Source organism: Triturus cristatus, chromosome 8 (assembly GCF_964204655.1).
Source record: "Triturus cristatus chromosome 8, aTriCri1.1, whole genome shotgun sequence".
NCBI lineage: Eukaryota > Metazoa > Chordata > Amphibia > Caudata > Salamandridae > Triturus > Triturus cristatus.
In genome coordinates this window covers 863,091,698-863,115,588 of record NC_140591.1, presented here as the reverse complement: position 1 = coordinate 863,115,588, position 23,891 = coordinate 863,091,698, and the positions used below count along the sequence as shown (strand labels likewise).

Sequence of the window (23,891 nt, the reverse complement as noted above, 5' to 3'; positions counted from 1 at the left end):
GCGGGGACTAGCATGGGCCTGGTACTGTCACGGCTGGCATGACAGGAGGGGGTCGCGGGTGGGGATTAATTTAATAAAAAATAAAAAAAATAAACTTACCTTGCCTCTGGGACGGACTCCTGCGTCGCGCCTCCCGCTCTCTGAAAACAGGAAGCAGTAAGAGGTAGCCTACCTCCTTCCCCTATGCCAATCACAACGCTGCAAAGGCAGTGTTGTGATTGGATAGGGCGCCGTCCATACAGGAGTCTTAGGGAAGGCCATTTTTTTCATGCAGGCTGCGCAGCAGCCTACATGAAGAAAACAGAGAGTGCTATGACTGGTTTGGTCGGCCCTGGGGCCGACCAAACAGTCAGCGCCCATAACATTGGGCTAGCCACTCCTCCCTGAACCCCCCACCTGCCCGCCCCCCAACCAGGCAATCAGGCATGCGCAGTGCGAGAAGCAGAAACGTAAAATGGTATTTATTCCATTTTATGTTTCTGCTTCTCGCACTGCGAGAAAGCAGTGGGGCAACACCCCGAACACCCACGTGGTGGAGCCGCCACTGCTCAGAGGGCATCTTAGAGATGCCGGCTGAAAATCAACTAGCCCTGGTGTGGTTCCTGAATGGCTGCCCTCGATTTGCACCACCAGACAGGTTTTTGGACCTCTGGGTAGAGAGCCTCCGCTCTCTGGGGCAGATTTACAAGGACTGGCGCATCCCTGCATATTAGCAGGGATGCGCCAGTACTGATGCGACATGCAATTCTACCCTTGGGCAACCACGGATACGACGCATTTACAATGCGGTGCACCATGACGCAGGGATAGACAGATGCGTGTCGCATCTGATGGTTAAGGGTGGTGCATTGCTGGAGTCGTGTCGCAAGTGCGACGCAACTCCAGCAATGTTCAGGGACCACCCATACCTAACGTGCTGCACCACTGCTTACACCTGCCTCAAGGCGTAAGGTTTTGTCGCAGCTGCCTCTGAAAAGTGACTCCGTGAAATCTTGTAAATTTCACTGTGTCACTTTTACGAGGCTTTTTCCGATGGAACGCCCACCCTGCATACATTAAACCTGATGCAGGTTTAATGTGGCGCAGAGCTTTACAACGTGACTCATCTCCCTAGATGTGTCAAGTTGTAAATAAGTTGCAACGCAGAAGTTACGCAACGGCAGCGTAAATGTGTCGCAAAGGGGGCTTTTAAATCTGCCCCCCTGTGTCCAGAAACAAAGCCCATCCTAGGCAGAGGTGTCATGCTACCTCCCCCAGGATAGACTGGGTACATGAAAGGGGACGCTTTAAAGCCTGCTGCCTTTGAAAGCTGTCCCTGCCTTTTGCTGCCCCCAGCAATTTTTCTCCCATCTGTTCTGGACCCCACTTTGGGAAAACCAAGCTAGGAAGAGAGGTGTGCCCACTTTTGCCAACCCCTCCCCTCAGATGGGGGATACGAGTTGAAGCTCACATCACAGTCCCCTCCATCTTGAAGATGGAGGACTCAGCCAATTAGAGAGAGGCTCATGCCCTCTTCCAATGGAGGGTGGCATAATAGGGGGTGTACCCACCCCAAGAAAGGGACCCATTTGTCCCGACCTGCATACCCATTTAACACCCCTAAATTTAGTGTTCATGGGCAACCTTGAACCTTGCCTCCTCAGATTTGAGGAAGAAAGAAGAAGGACTGAAGAGCCGTGCTGACCCAGGAAGAAGAGGGCAACAGCTGCTTTGGCCCCAGTGCTACCGGCCTGTCCTGTCTTCGCCCTTCCTCCAGCAAGAACCCCGGCGAGTCCAGCAGCCAGGAACCCTCAGAGCCTAGAGGACCTGTCCTGCAACCATCTTACAGACTCTGTCTCCCATGGACACCGGATTTGCTCAAGCAAAATCTCACCACAGGATCCAGATTCCTTTGAGACTGTGATTCTGCGCCACTCTGCACCAGATGACCACAGCCTGAGTTCAAGGGGCCCAACACCACAAGGTGGTCTCCCCAGAAATCCTGACCTGGGATCTGTTGATCCCCAACCTCCCTAAAGCCTCAAAACGATGCCTGCAGCCTCAATCTGAAGGGTACCCCCGACCACGGCCCGAGCTGGTAAGAAAACCTGCTGCCAGAAGACACCCCTGCACTCGACGCCTCTCGGCCTTGGGTGACCCAAATGACAGTGTCCAGGCATCCTCCTGGATCCCAACTTACCTCTCCAGCCAGTGATTCACCTTCAGGAAGTTACCCTGCCCAAGCCTGCAGCATCTTTGCAATACCAAAGGTCTCCATTCAAAAGCACAGGATCCCGACGTCCATTTTACCCTCTACAGCGGGGCGCCCCTGTGCCGCTGGTGGTGCAGCTCCTTTGCTGCTAGCTGGCCCCTGCAATGCTGACCTTAACTCCAAGAGCTTTGCTCCCACACCCGAGTGCCTGCTCATCAGCAGTCCCGAACCGAAGGCTCCACGCCGCCTCAGTGCAACTGGTGATGCGACTTGAGTACCCATCTAGACCTTGGAAAACCTTGGTCCTAAGCCCCAAAACTCCCACTCCTGAGTTGTGTACTTCCGCTAACACTTTTCCCCCCGTAGGAACCCATATTAAGAGAATTTGGGCCTAAAAAGGTTTTGTGTTGAACTGTTATTTGTATGAAAAGAAAGTAACTCTGCTTTAACTTAAGAATTGTCGTACTTAACTATAAGTGACCAATTCTAGTGTATGGTATCTTGGTACATCACCTCAAGCACTCAAAGTAACTAAAAAGTAATCAAAGAGTAGCGAAAAGTAATTTTTATGCAATTTAAACTGTTTCTAAAGCATATTCAAACGTTTAACAATTGCATATTCAACCCCAACTGCATTTCCTTGAACAGTCTTCATTTGAGAGTATATTTTACTCGCCTGTGCCAAGTCCAGCTTGGTTCTAAAATATAACATGAGTATGCCTTTTTTATACTTACCTAATTGGTCTGGATTCTGTCTCTTGAGTGTGTGCCATCAGTCTTGATTGAGTGAATACAATAAATGCTTAACACACCCTCTGGATTAACCTAACTGCTCGCCCACACCACCACAAAGAGAGCTGCTAGTACTTACCTAATTTAACCTCTGCATTACCTCTGGGTACTCCTTGGACTCTGTGCACACTATATCTTACTTTGATGTAGGAGATACAGAGCCAGCTTCCTACAGTAAGTTTCTGAGAGCACACAAATCTATCAATGCGAGAATGCAGATTATGGATATGGGAGAAATATGACAGAACTTGCTCCTCCCCATGCTGAATCCTCCATATATCTACCATCTCCCAGTGCTCAACTCAGTCTTGCAGTCCCATCGCCAGCTTACCTGCCCCAGTGTCCATCAGTGGTTGCGTTGAGTGGTCTACCAATACATCCAACACACAATTAAAATCGCCACCTATCAGCAGATTATCGATCGGGAGGCCAACCAGAGGAGTGGAGAGTGAGTGGAGGAAAGCAATCTGGTCCTGGTTTGGTGCATAGATGCAACCCAATACAATTTATTTATCGAATAATCTCCCAACTGCGAAAACAAACCTCCCTTCCTTATCTAGAATGGAATGGGTGAGCTTGAAAGGGACCCCCACCCTGATCCATATTAAAACCCTCCTGGCTAAAGCGGAATAGGAAGAGGCATAAAGCTGTCCTCACCATCTATGCCGCAACCGATCCATTTCGGTCCCTGTAAGGTGGGTCTCTTGGAGCATGATGACCTGCACTCCCCTCCAAAGGAGGTACCTATGAATTCACGGTATCTTTGAGGCTGAACCCATCCCCTTAATGTTCCAGGACATAAACTTCAGGCTTTGTAGTTGATCAGCCATAAGTAATTTAGCCAAGGTACCTCATCCAAAGCCTCCCAAAATCTCCCCGCCTATCTCCCACATCTCCGTCTACCACTGTGGAATCTCTGTATGCACGAAAAAACCAGAAGGAAACAGGGCATAAACGGCCCTCAACTAGGAACTCCCCAACCCAGGGCAGCGCAGCAATGGCTGGCCATCCAAACCAACCACATCAAGCATGTCGCAAATGAATTTGTCCCCCAGTCAGCCTACAAGGGCCTCTCTGTTAGGTGCAGGCAAAGAGCGGCAAGCCAGTTCTGTGCAATGTAGGCCAAGTATATTATTTGCAGAGCAATTGTCTTTCCAGTAGACATTTAAATTCACCAAGGAGAAAATATCAATGGAAGACGTACAGGGCAATATGAGGCAGCCCAGTAACCCTCCCCCCGCTCCCCAGCATCAATCCACAGTCGAACCTCCAGGACCCATGTATTAGAGCAGGGTTACTCATAGTACGGCCCGCGGGCCGCCAGCGGCCCGGCAAGCCTACCTCGGCGGCCCGCGGACCTTGCAGACATCCTGCATGTGTTTTAAAAAAAAATTAAATAATGTTAGCTAACACTGTCAGAGTGTCCGGTGCAGCAGCCCAGACTCTGAGACTCTGCTCTGTTGGGGCCGGGGGATTCCAGTGATTGTCAAAGTGGAGCTGCAGGGGCCTAAGAGGTGAAATACAACAAAGCTTTAACATGTAAATGGTCTTTTAACGACCTGTGAAGTACTCGGGTGGGGCTGTGTGTGAGCGCTGGGAAGCTGCCTCAGTGTGGCTGTGTGTGCGCGCGCTGGGAATCTGTCTCAGCCCCGGCTGAGGGCTGACACACACACAGGGTGAGATGACAGAGGGTGAGGGAGCGAGAGGGAGACAGAGGGAGAGGGAGGGAGGCAGAGGAAGGGAGACAGAGAGAGGCAGAGAGGGAGAGAGCGAGGGAGACGGAGGCAGAGGGAGAGAGACAGCGGGAGAGGGAGAGAGACAGAGACAGAGGGAGAGGGAGAGAGACAGAGGGAGAGAGACAGGGAGAGATAGAGGGAGGGAGACAGAGGGAGGGAGACGGAGGGAGGGAGACGGACGGAGGGAGGGAGAGGGAGGGAGATGGAGGGAGACAGAGGGAGGGAGGGAAACAGAGGGAGGGAGGGAGACGGAGGGAGACGGAGGGAGACAGAGGGAGGGAGACAGAGGGAGGGAGACAGAGGGAGACAGAGGGAGGGAGAGGGAGGGAGAGAGACAGGGAGAGATAGAGGGAGGGAGACAGAGAGAGAGAGACGGAGGGAGGGAGATGGAGGGAGGGAGATGGAGGGAGAAGGGAGGGAGACAGAGGGAGGGAGAGAGACAGAGGGAGAGGGAGGGAGGGAGACGGAGGGTGACAGAGGGAGGGAGGGAGACGGAGGGTGACAGAGGGAGGGAGGGAGACAGAGGGAGGGAGAGGGAGACAGAGGGAAAGAGGGAGAGGGAGGGAGAGATAGAGGGAGGGAGACAGAGAGAGAGACGGAGGGAGGGAGATGGAGGGAGGGAGATGGAGGGAGACAGAGGGAGGGAGACGTAGGGAGGGAGACGTAGGGAGGGAGATGGAGGAAGACCGAGAGAGGGAGGGAGAGGGAGGGAGACAGAGGGAGGGAGGGAGGGAGAGGGAGGGAGAGGGAGACGGAGGGAGACAGGGAGTGTGGGAGACGGAGGGAGACAGGGAGACAGAGGGAGGGAGACTGAGGGAGAGGGAGGGAGACGGAGGGAGGAGGCCGACAGAGGGAGGGCGACAGAGGGAGGGCGACAGAGGGAGGGCGACAGAGGGAGGGTGACAGAGGGGGAGGAGGGTGACAGAGGGGGAGGAGGGAGACAGAGGGGGAGGAGGGAGACAGAGTGGGAGGAGGGAGACAGAGGGGGGAGGGAGGACAACGGTGGGAGGGCGATGGAGGGAGGGAGACAGGGAGAGAGACAGGGGGACAGAGACAGGGGGAGAGAGACAGGGAGGGAGAGAGACAGGGAGGGAGAGAGATAGGGAGGGAGAGGGAAAGGTGGAGGGAGTGGGGGAGAGGGAGGGAAAGGGGGAGGGAGGGGGAGGAGGGGAGAGGGAGAGAGAGAGAGATCTGTGTATGCTGGAACTGATGCCTCAGTGGACGAAGGCGTCTGCTGCAGGGACCTGTGCTCAACCTCATGGTCAAATTTTTTTTTTGCTTTAGCCCCGCCCCTCCCCCTCTGACCCCGCCCCCACCGGTGCGGCCCTCGGCCACAAACCACACTGTAAATTTGGCCCCCGAGAGAAAGTTTGTGAGTACCCATGCATTAGAGAATAGCAAAGCAGGTCATCTGCCATCTGAGTTGAGACATAACCACTGGAAGTCCAGTCTCGTCTCCATGGTAAATTTAAGGGGTGTTACCAGGGATAACCACCAACCCAGGGGGGCGCCGCCTAAACTTCATCACACACTCAGGAGGCCTGTATCCCCCAGACATGAAATCCACCTATCACTCGAGCATGGCCTCTTTGGGGAGGGATGGGGGGGTAAGATTTACAAAGGGTCCAAAGACCTCCCCTCAGAGCTTCTCCATGTCCACAATTCATTTAGAGGAGAAGAACCCCCCTCAGATCTCAAATCCTCGCACTCTCTCATAGTGTGCAGCATCCGCTCCTCCAAGCTCTTCAGAAAGCCACAGGCCAGTTCACACTCTCGAGAGAGACCCACTGCCGCTCCCGGGTCTCTATGGGTATAATTCGACACTCGCTGGGGCCACCCAGATCCAGCAAGCCTATCCAAGGTGCAGGCCCCATGCTCGACACTCAGAGGGAGAAGGGCGCTTCAGGCCCTGTAGTAGCATGGCCGGTCACACACTAAGTGATGAACAAGAAAGAGGGGTCCACCCCAGTCCGCAGCCAGGCCGCTTCGCGTTGGCCCCCTCCCCAGCCAGGGTTCTCGTTCCTCATCCCCACCGGAACCAACCTTCGGGAGGGCCCAGAGAGGAACCACGGGCACTTCATTCATTATGCTCTGTATAGGCTCGGACTCTGGGTACCTAGTTGTCCGCCTAATCCCGGGGTGCCGCTGCAGCCTCCAGGACCCTCTCACAAGGTCAGGAACCACTAGGGCATCACAGCCCTCCAGAACACAACACCCCTCCACTGCAAGATATAATCTGCATCATAGACCACTCGCGGGGGTCTGGCAACACCGCAGTTGTTCTGTGCAGGGGAAGCCAGGAGTCGCAGCCTCTGTGGCAGTCCTGCAGGCCAGCCCCGCTCCAGGCAACCACCACCCACGAGGGAGTTAACAGCAGGCCGCACACCACCGGCGGCTTGAACCAGCAGACAGCGCAACTGGTCCCCAGTGTCACCGAGCCTATTTGGTACCTCAGGCATTCAACGGAGGTAGTGTGACTTAATGTGAGCCCATTAACCGGCTGCTGGCACTAGATTTCAGGATAATTAGCGGGCCTCGCACTGAGCTTTCTTGAAACGCTTCCTTTGTGGCCGAATTCTAGGAATTCTAGGATAACTCTCCGCACAAATATAAATTGACCAGGTGCAGACTTGCACACAGTAACTTCACTTTTCTGTTCAGACGTTTCACCTGCTGATAGGAAGTGGAATTTCTGTGTGGAGATGAGCCTTGACTTCAGTAATCACACTCAGGAATGCCCCTTGTACCCGAATTTTATTCCACAATTCCAGGCCTGTAACCCATAATTGCGCTGTTTAGGTGTCAAATTACCTTTGGGAAATGGTAACCCACCCCCTCTACCATGTAAAGTGATATCACACCGATATATAAGTGACATATAGTGCTCCACAAATTGTTTAAAGAGGTATACCTAAGTTGAAGCCTTGTTTGGCTATTAAGACTTGCAGTATGGTGTACTAATAGGGAGGGCATACTTTTTTTATTTCACCAGCTAGCAGGATTGTTTGAGGAACCCGGAGATTATGTTATGTATGACACCAGTTATACAGCAACCCTTACTCTGCTACATGAATGCTGCCACTGCACAATGCTTGATTTTCACCCTGCCTCGTTATTGCCGGTAGGTTTTGTAAACAGTTGTCAGTATTTAGTGCTGACAGATGCAGTTTCTTTTCATATGGCGAAAATGCATTGGAAAGGAAAACACAAATGTGATGGCCACTGACATCTGTGTAAGTAATTTATTCCAGGGCATCATTTTTCAAATTCTCATTGTCTTCAGAGACCATCCAAATGCAAATCAGGCTTAGGGTATATTTTTATAATGCAGATGACAGGGTCTTTGAAGGCACTTGGATCTCCATCTTTTCTAAATATGGTGGGTGGGGTAATCTGCTAGGTTGAAGGAAATTATAACCTTTGCTACCCTGGCAGGAAGATGGCTCACCTGCCAAACCTTTACAAACACTTTTGTCTTACTCCAGTAAGAACAGTCCATCCCGAACTGCCATTCCAGATACCCTCTGAATGGGAACACAAGCAACCTATGGCCAGTACTCTGTAGAAAAAGCATATTGAATGTTTCATTTGTGTACTGATTGATGACTGCATCTGTTGTTTCTATTGGGCTCAGGGTTAGTGTTCTGATTAGCTGATATGTCTACAGTTCTGATCGGTCCCTGGGTCAGTGTTTTGATTGGAAATAGGGCTTAGGGTTAGGGTTCTGATTGGTGGGTTGGTTTAGAGTTTCCAATTGGTTCCTGGGACTAGGGTTTCTATTGGACGTAGGGCTTAGTGTTTCGTGCCTGATTGGCTGCTGGGGCAAAGGTTGGGACTAGGGCTGGGGCTAGGGTTTCTATTGGATGTAGTGCTTAGGGATTCGTGCCTGATTGGCTGCCGTGACTAGGGTTTCTATTGGACATAGGGCTTAGGGTTTCATGCCCGATTGGCTGCTGGAGCTAGGGCTGCGATTGGCTGTAAGAGGCTGGTGTCCTGTTGGTTCTAGGGCTTAGGGCTAGTGTTGCGATTGGTTAGAGTTAGTTCTAAGGTTTCGATTGGCCGAAGGGGTCACCTGAATTTTAGGGCTTTTTAAGCTTGGGGGTCAGGGTGTCTCAGCCCACGTGTTGAGGCTAAGAGCGGAGAGGACAAGGTCAGTTGCCTGTTTGAGCCTGTCCAAGACTGGTTGGGACTACGGCCAGAGATGCAGCCCCAATTTCCATGCACCAGCACCCACACTACCCCATCGACAACCACAACCAGATAAACAACCTCACATCAAATGTACTCTACCCATTTACTACAAACTAACCCTACACAAAGTTCAATGTCTCAACTCCCACTACATAACCTACAAACCACTCTTATACACCCTTCTACCCCAGCTACCATATGTTTGCAACATCACTTACAAACAATACACTACTCTATCCTATACCACTAACCAATCCACTCATCACAAACACAATCCAAATCCACAACATACGTAACTATATCCCATCCAGAAACACACTCCCTGCTCTAATTGCTCCTAACAGACCCCTGTTTGTCACCAACAAACCTATACTCCGCCTTCCGCCTTCCAACTTTTCATTCACCAACACCCTCCTCTTCTTTCTACCACAATAACATAACCACACAACACTTACACTTCACTGCACCACACATACTACCTCTTTCAGCAATCAAATCAAACACTCTTAACTCTAGTTCATCCCCTCATACACACCACATTCTCTCTCTTTTCACAGACACATCGCCATCCCCTTTACCTTACAACCTCCACTCACCAACAATAATTTACATACAAACTATTCTCAGAAAACAAATACATCAGTACCTTCTTTCACAACTCCTCAAAAACATAACATAACATGCACACCAGCACAACAAAATCTCTCACACACAGCACCTCATAATACTTCCCGTCACAAACTACAAACATACACCCACTCCCACCTTCCAGACTACACAAATGACACTCACCATGAACAAACACCAATGCCAAGCTTTCTCTCTTCACCAACACCTAACACATAAACAGCAACTCAGCGACTCTCCTTTAACTGCCTCTCATCCATTGGACAATTTAGATCATTACAACATGACCCACATGCTACACCACCACCCCTAACTCATGTACCTTCCACCCTAAACAGACACAAAAAAAAATAAGCAACATGCCACTCCTCACAGCTTCGCTTCTCCGTATCTTCTGCACAACAAGGCTACACTGCAAAAACAACACAGCTCACCAACTCACTCTCAACCACCATCTCCACCACCAACACATGCAGACCCATCAAAATGCCTTCTTAGCCTGCTGGATGAGGAAGACAATATAGAACTGCTATACTATTGCTCTCCTCACACAGCTAATACCAGTACTAAGGACACACCTGCTACAAGCCCACAAAATACTACTCACTCTTCTACAAAACAAAGTCACACTATCACCAAAGCACATTCTTTAAACCGCCTACTAATCAATGCTCGATCACTCTCTAAAAACAAGCATCCCTTCAAAATGTATGACCTTCTCACTGACACAAAACCCGACATGCTCTTCATAACTGAATCATGGTTGGGAGATGATATGGCTCCAGTCTTGCATGAAGCTGTTCCTCTAGGCTATCAAACTATCACCCAAAATCATATAGGCAAAAGAGAAGGTGGCCTAGCTGTTGTTAACAGGCAGACATTACACATCACTAAAACTGATGACATCTCCATGCAAGATAGTGAGGCCCTCTTCTCTAAATTCAACTCTACGCCATCTTCCTCCTGTAACTTCCTGCTCCTTTACAGACCTCCACCTAGCAATGCAACGTTACCAGACACACCTCTAGATATGGTTTCAAACCTTATCATACTACACTCCAGCCTTTTAATTCTGGGTGACCTCAACCTTTGGTGTGACAAACCAAATATGCCCCATCCAGAAACAATTATCACTGGTCTGGATGCACTGAACCTGCATCAGATCATCCACAAACCAAGACACATTGATGGACACATCCTAGATGTAATTTTTGCAAATACACTACTAATCACCTTTCAAACAGTGACTCCACTCACATGGTCAGACCACCATGTGCTTGCTTTCCAACATAAAACAACACTAAGCAACACACCTAAAACCACATTACGTGCATCTATCATGGAACAAACTCAATTTTGAACACTTAGAAAAACAGCTAATATCCAGTACAGATCTTGACACAATAAATTCAATTCAAAAACTATGGGCCCGATTCACAAACGTAAAGTTAGGGGAAAGTCTTACTTAACGACTTTCAGTATTCACAAAGGGCATTTACGAGTAGTAAATGCCCTTTGTGAATACCAAAAGTCATAAAGTCAGACTTTCGTCTAACCTTACCTTTGTGCATTGGGCCCATATATGAGTGGCTACAGATAGCTTTTGATATACTAATAACACTAAAACCGATACAACCCAACAAAAGAAAACAGGCACCTTTGAGAGGTACAGAGTTAAAAGGCATAAGTCAGCAAATTAACAGCTTCACTGTGCCTGGCTCAAAAAAAGCAACAATCAAGAAAAACTTTGCTTCTAAACACTTTACAGATTATACAAGTCAGCTATCAAAAAGCACAAAAAAATACTATTCAGCCAGAATTCAAAATGTTAAATGTGCAAATAAAGAATTCTATAAAATTCTCACTGAATTTCTCAAACAAAATTGCCTAAAAGGAGCTTATCCCATTACTCAACATTTCACATATAAACTGACAAATCATTACATGGCTAAAGCTGACACGTGGGACTCCTATTTAAAACAAAGAAAAAACCACCATCACAAACCCTTTTCCAAAATAAAAATCCAAGAGTATGTTAACCCAGCCTCCCCATTCCTCCCAACAAATTGCACAATATGAATTTTTATGGACCTGGTCAAAGCAAGTAGGCCTGCCAGCAGCCTGTTGGACTCCTGTCCACCACAAACCTTGAAGAAAGTTCTTCTAACAACCTCTGCTGCTACACCACTAAGAAGAAGAGTCATCAAATCCTTAACTACTGGAATAATTCTACAAGATCTAAAAAAGGCGTACATATGGCCACTAATGAAGAAAACAACCCTTGCCCTGGTAAATCCCGACAACTACAGACGAGTTTCAAATGGACCTTTCCTGGGCAAACTGATAGAAAGATCAGCATTCACCCAGATGTATCAATTCCTTGAAGATAATGCCATACTTTCAGACTTCCAATTGGGATTCCGTCCAGGAAGAAGGACGGAATCTGCCCTCGTTGCCATCTGGGACGACCTTAAGAGCACAGTTGACCAGAACTGGGTTGCTGTGCTACTTCTCTTGGACCTCTCAGCTGCCTTTGACACTGTTAACCATGACACTCTGGTACAAAGACTCTACAAAGCCGGCATAGAGGAGACTGCTCTCACTGGATCACATCCTACCTTTACAAATCCCCCCTTACACTTCCAAAATGTACTTCACAAAAGCAGAAATCCATCATGGTTGTATCATCTCACCCATGCTTTTCAACATCTACATGAAGTAATTACCGGCTCTGATCAATCAATTTCACATCACATGCTATAACTATGCAGATGACACACAAATACTCCTTCAATTGGAATGCATCAAAGACATTGGAAACTCACCAAATTTAATTTGTCCTAGAGCAGTGGATCAGTGTATGACATGGAGCCAACTCAAACTGAATGCTTCCAAAATGGAAATACTCACATGTGGTGATTGGAAAAATGATGACCCACTCATTGCATAGCCTGATGATCTGGGAACACCGCCTAAAGTATCAAAAGAAGTAAGAAACCTCGGAATGACCATGGTCTCCAAGCTATCAATAAATGCCCAAGTGGACAAACTTGCAAGATCAAGCTTTGTTACTATGAAAATTCTTTGACGCGTCTATCCCGATCTGGGATCCCCACACAAGGTCCAGGCTACCATTTCTCTTGTTCTGTCCAAACTCGATTAAGCCAATAGCCTCTACCACGGATCACCTTTCACAACTATAAAAAGACTACAACGGATTCAGAACTCTGCTGCCAGACTACTCTTGCATAAAACGCCTGCACACCCATATCTTACCCCCTTGAAAGCCCTACATTAGTTACCGGTTGCCATAAAGTCCACATTCAAGCTGCTTTGTATTACCCACAAAGCGGTACATGGAACAGGACCATTCTTCATCAGGAATAAAATCACAAAATACATACAACAAAGAAAACCCCGCTCTAGATTGGCACCTCGCCTCAATATCCTACTGTACAAGAAAAAAATAAAACCATGGGTGGCACATCCTTCTCTGTTCAAGCAGCCAAACTTTGGAACTCTTTATCCCCAAACATAAGATTCACGGATGACCACTTTATCTTCAGGACTCTACTCAAGAGTAAGGGTGGGCATAATATGTGTCAGGGACCTACGCGGAGAGGCACGGAGATGGAACCAATCTCCGCACTCTCCGCATAGTTCCCTTACTCATATCCCGCCTCCCACCCGCCCTATTAAATACATAAAAAAATACAAGTTTAAATAACCTCACCTGATTGGCGGCGTCCCCGGGCTTCAAACCTCTTCCAGCGCATCTTCTTCTGAGAACTGTGCATGTGCGGGAGCCCGCGCATGTGCATTCCTCGGCAGGACTGCGCATGCGCGGGCTCCCGCGCATGCGCAGTTCTCAGAAGAAGACGCACGGGAAGAGGTTTGAAGCCCGGGGACACCGCCGATCAGGTAAGGTTATTTAAACTTGTATTTTTTTATGTATTTAATAGGGCGGGCGGACAACTTCCGTTACGCCCTGAGAGTGCGGAGATTTTCCCTGTTTCTCCGCCTATTATCGCGGAAGGGCAAATCTCCGCAATTACGTGGGCGGAACGGAGTTGTCCGCCCACCCTTACTCAAGAGTTTGCTTTTCCCCACATACCGCCATACTCAAACATAAATATACAGCATATCCCTCTGTATATAAGCATTTATTTTGACTATAGATGTGTACCTACATTATGTGTATTGCTTTTCTAAACATGTATAATAATAATGTTTTTAAAGATATAGATATTTGTTAGTTCTGCTTAACAAATGAACATATTAATTATAGTTACATTATTCTATGTTTAAAATGTATATAAATGACTGCATAAATAAGTAAATCTTTTATCAAATCTATCTACAATTGCTGCACTATTGATATAAAAATATATATTAATTTAAAGTACAGTAACACTCGACAGTCTGAGTTTATTAAATGCAACTTTAATCTACATATATTACCTTCATTATGCATATATGCCTTCCATGTACTTATGATTTACCTTCCATGTACTTAAGTATCTTTGTTTTTTACTTTGCTTGTAGTTCAGCATATCCAATGTACTACCCTTTACTTCACCCTCTATTTCTCGCATTATATCCTCTACCTCCACTCTGACTCATCTCAAACCTCATTCCACTTCTCTCTCCAAAGCACTACTCCATTTCTCACCCTATACTGCTCTCAATATATCCTCTACCTCCACTCTCCCATTTAACCCAAACCCCATATAACTACTATGATTCCCCCAAAAAACCTTTCTAGACTCTTCCCTCCTCTGCTCCTCCTTGCATCTTCTCATACCTCTTTTACTATTCAGATCTCCCAAACAAGCCTTTCTAAACCCTTCCCTCTGACTCTTCCCCATCCACCTTCAATTTACTCATCCCAAACCCCCTCCTACTGCTATTAACTCCGCCATAAAAAGTCTAGACCCTTCCTTCTTCTATCCCTCTACTATTCCTTTTAGAAATCCAAATAACAGACTAACATGTCCACTACTCAAATCAAATTAATTTCATATTTCCCTACGCTAATTCTTCACTAATTCTTTTTGGTATCCAGAGTAGCTTCCTACTTGCCGAAAAGTGCTACAACACCTCATCAGGGTAACAAGCGCTATATAAATGAAAATCTTTTCCTCTTCTGTCCCTCCACTACCTTCACAATCCAAAGAACAGACTAACATATCCATCGCTCAAATTATTCTCATATTTCAATATACTAATTCACCATTAATCCTTTTTGGGTTCTGTGGTAGCATGCTACTCACCGAAAAAGCACTTTGACACCTCAACAGGGGTAGTAAGGGCTATACAAATGTAATTACAATACAGAATGGGGGTTGGGAGCACACTGCCTCACAGTCCCAGCACAGTTCGCCCCTTTACATTCTGGTAAATGCAGTACACAGTTCAAACTTACTTACTAGCTGGAGTTTTTCACCAAAGTTGGTGCAAACATTGCTGTATATCTCTAGACACGTGTTTCTGGGTTGAGCCCGTCATCAGTAGAGAGCAGCAGTATTAGAGAGCAAAGAAAAATCATCTGGGGTTGCTGGAAATGCTGCAAGTTCCTTTCAGGAGACAGTACCACTCACAGGCACACAGGTGCATCTCCAAAGCTCGTCAGCTTGCTGGCTCAAGAGAGCCTTTTAAACAGAATGGGGGTTGGGAGCACACTGCCTTACAGTCCCAGCACAGTTCGCCCATTTGCATCCTGGTAAATGCAGTACACTGTTCAAACTTACTTTAAAATTAGCTGGAGTTTTTTACCAACGTTGGTGCAGACATTGCTGTATATCTCTAGACACGTGTTTGTGGGTTGAGCCCATCATCAGTAGAGAGCAGCAGTATTAGAGAGCAAAGAAAAATTATCTGGGGTTGCTGGAAATGCTGCCAAGTTCCTTTCAGGTCACAGTGCCACTCACAGGCACACAGGTGCATCTCCAAAGCTCGTCAGCTTGCTGGCTCATGGGAGCCTTTTAAACAGAATGGGGGTTGGGAGCACACTGCCTCACAGTCCCAGCACAGTTTACCCCTTTGCATCCTGGTAAATGCAGTACACAGTTCAAACTTACTTTAAAATTAGCTGGAGTTTTTCATCAACGTTGGTGCAGACATTGCTGTATATCTCTAGACACGTGTTTGTGGGTTGAGCCCATCATCAGCAGAGTGCAGCAGTATTAGAGAGCAAAGAAAGATCATCTGGGGTTGCTGGGAATGCTGCCAAGTTCCTCTCAGGTCACAGTAGCACTCACAGGCACACAGGTGCATCTCCAAAGCTCGTCAGCTTGCTGGCTCAAGGGAGCCTTTTAAACAGAACGGGGGTTAGGAGCACACTGCCTCACAGTCCCAGCACAGTTCGCCCCTTTGCATCCTGGTAAATGCAGTACACAGTTCAAACTTACTGTAAAGTTAGCTGCAGTTTTTCACCAAAGTTGGTGCAGACATTGCTGTATATCTCTAGACACGTGTTTCTGGGTTGAGCCCATCATCAGCAGAGAGCAGCAGTATTAGAGAGCAAAGAAAGATCATCTGGGGTTGCTGGGAATGCTGCCAAGTTCCTCTCAGGTCACAGTAGCACTCACAGGCACACAGGTGCATCTCCAAAGCTCGTCAGCTTGCTGGCTCAAGGGAGCCTTTTAAACAGAACGGGGGTTGGGAGCACACTGTCTCGTAGTCCCAGCACAGTTCGCCCCTTTGCATCCTGGTAAATGCAGTACACAGTTCAAACTTACTGTAAAGTTAGCTGCAGTTTTTCACCAAAGTTGGTGCAGACATTGCTGTATATCTCTAGACACGTGTTTCTGGGTTGAACCCGTCATCAGTAGAGAGAAGCAGTATTAGAGAGCAAAGAATAATCATCTGGGGTTGCTGGAAATGCTGCCAAGTTCCTCTCAGGTCACAGTACCACTCACAGCCACACAAGTGCATCTCCAAAGCTCGTCAGCTTGCTGGCTCAAGGGAGCCTTTTAAACAGAATTGGGGTTGGGAGCACACTGCCTCACAGTCAAAGCACAGTTCGCCCCTTTGCATCCTGGTAAATGCAGTACACAGTTCAAACTTACTTTAAAATGTGCTGGGGTTTTTCACCAACGTTGTTGCAGACATTGCTGTACATCTCTAGACATGTGTTTGTGGGTTGAGCCCGTCATCAGTAGAGAGCAGCAGTATTAGAGAGCAAAGAAAAATCATCTGGGGTTGCTGTAAATGTTGCCAAGTTCCTCTCGGGTCACAGTACCACTCACAGGCACACAGGTGCATCTCCAAAGCTCGTCAGCTTGCTGGCACAAGGGAGCCTTTTTAACAGAATGGGGGTTGGGAGCACACTGCCTCACAGTCCCAGCAATTACAATACAATACAATATTATGCAGAACTAATGTTAATGTAACGTATATAATAGTGCATGGGTCTGGTCACTTCCTTTATTTGTAATTGTATGAAATGTAACGGTCTGCATTCAACTGAATCCCATTTTTATTGTATTTCTGCAGGTTGGGAGAAAAGAATAGACGAGTAAGTTGCCTATTTAAAAATATAGACTATAAAGCACATCTTCATATTGAAACGTGCTTAAATTTGTTATTATGTTTTTACAATTGTATTCTTTTTCACTATTAGTTTTGTTGAAGGGAGGGAGATCGAAAGGAATTATAATCTGAATGACTGGTGGAGGGTTAAAGTTGAATACTCAAGATAAATTGTCCCTTCCCTTTACATTGGACTTAGAACAAATTTTTAAAACAGTGACTTATGTAAGTAATGGGGGACCGAAGGTTGGGCAAGAATTTTGATGAAATATTCTAAATGTTGGGTATTGCTATTCTGCCTTTATTTAAGGAAGCAACTCAGTTCAGCTATTGTTTCCACAGGTTGAAAGAGTTTGAATGTGGGCCCTAGCTTTAAACAAGCATTGGCACAACCAATAGGTCGCTCCCAGGATAGACACTTAACTATTGCCATTGTCAATGCTTGCTTTTTTCCATTATGGCTGCCATGTGTGTTCACAGATGCGCTGTGAAAGGAAATGAAAGTATAATCATTCCATGATGGTTGTTGCACATGAGTGCACATGCACGGCAACTATCTTGCAATGCTTTTCTTTTAGTTTAAGAAACAAGCTTTGACAAAGCCAGTACGTCTCAGCAATCTGAGAGCTATTGGCTTTGTCAATGTCTTTTAGCCATGTTGAATAGCAGTACCATATCTCTATCACCTTCAGGACCGTTCTGGTCTCACAAACAGCCTATAAAACAAAATCCAGGCAGTCAAGAGGCTGCCCTGCCTTTCTCGCTGAAGGAGAGGGGCCACCAGAGCTCGCTCAAGACACATGCCGACCTTATTGTTCAGAGTCAGCTATACTGTAGGAAAACCATAAAGCCAAGAGTACCACTTTGGATTTTCCCATGCAAGGATTTGAGGCAGCAGTGGGTTGGCTTGAACAAGATTAATGGAGTACCTTACCCATCTCCCCATCAGAGTGGGAAACCTATATCAAAGTAAGGTTGTCGTCAGAGCAGTCAGTCTGATTCCTCAGCCTGAGAACCCATTAACGTTTTACTAACCAAGAATTGCATGTGCACATGCATTTTGTTTCATTGCATGTCACAGTGGAAATGGTCCAACACAGGCACAATCCATCTGCTAACAGCTCTGCCAGTCATCGATTAAGTTAGCCCCTCCCAAGTAGCAAGCACTCCTATACCACGTTTCAAGTCTAGCAGTTTGCCTCTGCTGGCAATGGATCAAACAGCTTCTCCACCGACACTGATTGACTCACCACAACTTCTCACACATTCTTCTGTCCAACTGGGCTCTCATCGGCAGCATCTAGAACAAGCAGAGGAGCCTTCAGTGTGTTCCTGGTTGAAATTCTTTGTGAGACATTATCAGGGCCAGGCCGATCTGGTGGGCCCTCTCTTCAGCATCATCTTGTGCTCTGGGTCTTCACTCCACAGAATGGAATGAAGACCGAGTATGAGAAATGAAATATAGAAGAGTGAATGGTGGCGGAAAATAGCACCCTCTTCCTGCACCTATGCCTGAAACTCTGGAGAGATGTCACTGTTGAGTTCTTGCTGATAAACTGTCAACACCCTGGACCCTTGGCATGTGATAAGGCACAGGAATTATGCTCCACTCTTCAACACTTTCACTTGGCAACCGCTATGTTGTTGGGCAGGTGATGAGAGATTCATCGCTCCATATACCATATTCTGTTAATAAGATGGCAGGTCACAAACAGATTGATAGTTTGGGAAATACTACCTTCTCGCAATGCTAATAAACAGTGGTCGAGATGAGAGAATCATAGGTGGATTTAACTGAACACGGGGAACAGACAAAGACCTCACAATAAGGTGTAATTGACCATCTTACGTTATATTGAACATTATGATCTGTAGTTTCGGTTTGTACAGTTCAATGTCAACCAAAACAAACACATTTATTATTAAAAAATAAATAAGTGAAAGTATATTATGATCTAAAATCGCACACACATTGGAGCTTTTTTAATCTTTCTGAATATTTCCAGAAACAAGTTGTTTGGGAGTTCCACCATTTTATTGTTCTTTTTGACACCTGTGAAGACAATCTTTCAACTGTGTAGCATTCTACTAATCGTTATGCAACCAGTAAGGTTCCTGCTGGACCCCTGGACCTGAGAGTCCAACACGTTTCTTCCATACATAATGCACTAACTTCAGAAAGGCCTAACATAAATTATTTTTTTAGTTGATTTTTTTGGTTTGGGCTGTGGACTTCAAATGTTGTGTGCCATCCAAAGCAATGTAGACCTATCGGGAACAATACTTCAATTCCAACATCTGAGAAAAATATCCAGAGATTGAGTGGTCTTGAGCTCCTCATAATACTTATTGTGAGAAGTTGGCCTGATATATGATGTCACTAGCTCTAGTGTACACCTTGTATCAGTCCAAACAACCCTTATGGTGATTGGTTGTAAAGTCAACCTTATAGACCAGCTATCCTAGTGGTTGCATGGACAAGAGCAGTCTTAGGCTAAACTCTGAATGGCATGTGGAGCCAGCTGTGATACCATATGTAACCCCTTGAATACCAAATGAAAGGACACCACAACAGATATATATATAAAATAAAGTGTATTTATTCTAGTCAAACCGTCAGCACTCTTTATGAGATTCGAGGTAAGTACAACACAGTCTTATTCAAGCATACATTAAGTCACACAGGTAAGTAATACAGTTAGGCCCCAGGGGCCACGCAAACCATATACTAAGTAAGTGGTATAAGGACCACTGTCACGGAAATAGGATAGGCCTGGGCCTAGGGAATCGCTGGGGCTACACTACACTATCAACAGTTAGGAAGTGGGAGGCCCACGGGATTCAGGTGCAGAGTGGAAACACTCACGCGTAATGCGTATAATCGATAGAAATAGTACAGTTTAGAATTATTAAGATTTAGGACACTTCTGGAGTAACTAGGAAGTCGAGACTTGAAAACTAGACACTAGGATAGTCAATACCCTGATGAGCACCGGAGTACCCAAGTTACCTAGCCCACGGGCTGCGGGTGTATAGGTGTGAACTTGCATCGGGTTTCGTCGTTGACTCCTATGGATGCCTGAAGGAAAGATGCTGACAGGCAGTCAGTGAAGAGTGTCCGGTGGATCCCAAGGCCGGGATCAAGAAGGAAGGATACCTGCAAGCAGAAGGGACAGAGTCTGGGTCACTAGCCAGTGACCACGTGGAACCAGGAAGGAACCAGGCGATGTCGGGAGATTGCAGGTGAAGTGGTGAACTTGTCGCAGCAGCCACTGGTACCAGGAGACGTCGAGGACGACCAGGACCAGCAGGCGAGCTGTCCCACGAAGGCTCTTGCTGTCGGCGGCGTCGAAGTCGAACTAGGACTCACCAAGCCTTGGTAAGCGGAACCCACGAAGAATGGAGGACTTGCTTCGGATGCAGACGAGGGAGGTCTGGGGTGCTTCTCTTTTGCAGAGGAACAGGGGCCAGTCTGGAGGAGCCAAACCAGCAGTGGAAATTCAAAGGTGTGTCGTCGCAAAGGTTACTAGCCAGCGGGCAAGCAACCGGACAGACGCGTCAAACAGGAAAATGCAGAAGGGCCCCACGCAGGACTCGTGGAGTGTGGGGGCCTGATCTTCGGTGCAGATGGTGCTTGGGGTTGGGGCTTCTCAATCCCCGGTGCACAACTTCGAGGGTGCCTCAGAAGCTGCGCTGGAAGATACTCGCCACTTTTCCCAGGTAGCCGGTCCCACGTCTCTCGTCGCCTCCATGGATCTCAGCTCGGCTGTGGATGTGGATCAGGGTCGGAGAAGTCTGGAAGTCAAGGCTCTGGTCGGGCTCTGCAGTCGGTCCCTCGTAGAACTTCAGCAAAGCAAAGGGTAAGTCTCTTGATGGTGCCTGTTTGCACAGGGTGGCCACTCCTTGGCCACAAGGGAGATTCTTCAGTCTTCTTCTTTCGTTGAATGTCGAAGGTCCAGAGTTTCTGTTCAAGATGCAGGTTCAGGATAATCTAATCTCCTGGGGCCCAGCTACCACACTTATACTAATCTGGGGGGCTGGGTTGCCTGCTAGGTCACGCCTTATGGGTGGGACCTGGGAGGGGGGCGGTTACACCCCCTTCCCTTTGTCCAGTTTCGCGCCAGGGCTGGGGCTGGAGTGCCCCAGCACCGGTTTGAACTGGACTATGCATGGGACACCTTGTGTGCCCCAGGCAGTGTCTCGTTTCTTTCATCCCTCCCTGCCCCAATACACTAAGGCCTGTCTGGGGTGGTGCTCGCACCTCCCTAGGCAGGAAACTTATTGTCCAAGCCTCCCGTGCCGGGATCACTCCCAGCAGCAGGAGGTCAGACTTGTGTCGTGGCAGCATCATCCATTTTGTGATGCTGGGGCTCTGGTTAATTTTAACCGGGTAAATAGGTTTCAACATGTCTTTTCCCTCTAGAAGGAAGGGATAATATCCTCATCACCAGAAATGGGATGGGGGTATTATTCCAAAGTGTTAGACACCTTACACGACATGTTTTGATAAAGCCAAACCATAGTTACCATAACCGTTTAAGATTATAAGGCACTTTAAGAGTATATGGTAGGCTATATCATAGAACAGCTATAAGGACATGGTTCCGAAAGCTGCAGACAGGCTCAGCTCATGCTAGAGCACCATCTCACATGTTACCTAGCACTCTGCCTCCAGGATTGTTAAGGCCTGCCATAGGAGTGGCTGATAGGTACACATGTGTCTACATATAAGGAAGGTATAGGAATACTACACCTAAGCAAGGGGTGATTACACGACCTTGCCCCAGCTGAGTGATCAGCCAGTTGTGTCAAAATGGAAGGCCAGGCCAGGGGTGGCATAATACATGCTGCAGCCCCTGGTAGGCCTAGGGTACACCTATGCCCTGGGTACCTAAGGTACACTGTACAGGAGCCAATAAGGTGATCCTATCCAATTGGGTTATGCACCTAAAGTACATAGTATTAATTTAGAGAGAGAAAAGCACGGCTGTGGGTCTGATTAGCAGGCCCACAGCCACAACTTTCCCACACAAAAATGTGTGAAAAAGGTGAATTTTTTAGCTTAATCTGAGGTTTGCAGGGCATTCTGGGTAAGGAAACGTTGGGGGATCCACGCAAGCCATACCTCCCTGGAATCCCCCGGGTGTCTAGTTTTCAGAAATGTGTGGGTTTGGTAGGTTCCTGTAGGTGGCCGCCGAGCACCGGGCCAAAAACCCAGGTGACCCCCCCTTGCAAAACCAGGTCGTTTTGAGGTAGGCAATTTTCATGTCGCCTCAATACGTTTTGGGCCCTTGCCTGTCGCGGGTACTTGGGCCTCCCACACGAGTGGGATGTATCTGTAAGAAACATTAGTTAGTTAGATTCCTCACCTTAGAATATCCCCAGGCGTCAGACTGGATCCGGAAGATTTTTGTAGCAATACCCCTTGCGCTTCGCTAGGCGTCGTCTGCGGCTCCTCGTCCGTCGTTGGCATCATGCGCCGGAATGACGTCGTCGGAGTACTTAGACGCCGCCCTCGCGCGCTAACGTCAGTTCTTGTACATAGATGGTCCACACAGATTCCAGAACTTTCCACCACAAAAATGTGGGGAAAATGTGTTTTTTTGGCAATTTTTTAGGCTTGCAAGGGATTCTGGGTAGCAGAACCTGGTGGGAGGCAGTCAAGTCACCTCATCCTGGATTCCCCTGGGTGTCTAGTTTTAAAAAATGTATAGGTTTGCTAGGTTTCCCTTGGTGCCGGCAGAGCTATTGTTCAAAAACTACAGCTAGGCACTTTGCCAAAAAAGGGTCATTTTTCACAGCGAAATTGAGGTGTGTCCACGTTGCGTTTTGCGCCGTTTCCTGTCGCGGGCACAAGGCTGACCCACACAAGTGAGATACCATTTTCCTCGGAAGACTTTGGGGAACGCAGGGTGGGTGGAAATATGTGGATCCATGCAGATTCCAGAACTTTCCACTAGAGAAATGTGGGGGAAAAGTGTTTTTTTTGGCAATTTTTTAGGTTTGGTGGGAGGCACTCAAGTCACCCCATCCTGGATTCCCCTGGGTGTCTCGTTTTCAAAAATGTATAGGTTTGCTAGGTTTCCCTAGGTGCCGGCAGAGCTAGGGTTAAAAAACTACAGCTAGGCACTTTGCTAAAAAAGGGTAATTTTGCATTGTGAAAATGTGGTGTGTTCACGTTGGGTTTTGAGCCATTTCCTGTCGTGGGCACTATGCCTACCCCTACAAGTGAGATACCATTTTTATCGGGAGACTTAGGGTAATTCAGATTTGTAAAGGAACTGTTATTACCTATTGACTTTCGATGCATTTCTGCCTTCCAAATGAAAGACATTGTGTAAAAAAGAAGTCATTCTAAAAAATGACTGATAATTCTCATGCTAGTATGAGTATTCCCAAATTCGGAAATGTGCAAATATCTACTGTTTCTAAACTCTATATTTTGTTCCCATTTCAGAAATACATAGGTGTCTTTCATACCGATTTTTCCATGTACACATTTTTACAGAATAATTACTATATACCCGGTACATAATAAAAAACCATTGGAAGTTGCTGCTCAGTTTTTGGCTCTGGGTTCGTCGGGTTCTTGGTGAACCTACAAGTCCTATATATCCCCACAACCAGTAATGTCCAGCGGATGTAACGGTATAGTGCTTTCAAAGAGCTGTCATAATTAGAAGAAGTTACAGGTGAAAACGTTGACACAAAAGGCGCTTTTTTTCAACAAATTTTCAATTTATCCTATATTTAACTGTTAGTTTCTATAAAGAAACCTTAATGGATCTACACAAATGACCCCTTGCTGAATTCAGAATTTT

At 47.2% G+C, this 23,891-nt stretch overlaps 1 protein-coding gene across 1 annotated transcript in view; it reads left to right on the top strand.

Annotated features, from left to right (window-relative positions):
* LOC146805186 (uncharacterized) overlaps positions 1-23,891 on the top strand; it is a 927,200-nt gene that overhangs the window by 867,601 nt on the left and 35,708 nt on the right. The window contains exon 9 of the mRNA XM_085620476.1: positions 17,035-17,056. Within this exon, the coding sequence (XP_085476602.1) occupies positions 17,035-17,056 (22 nt within the window). The remainder of the gene's footprint in view (positions 1-17,034; positions 17,057-23,891) is intronic.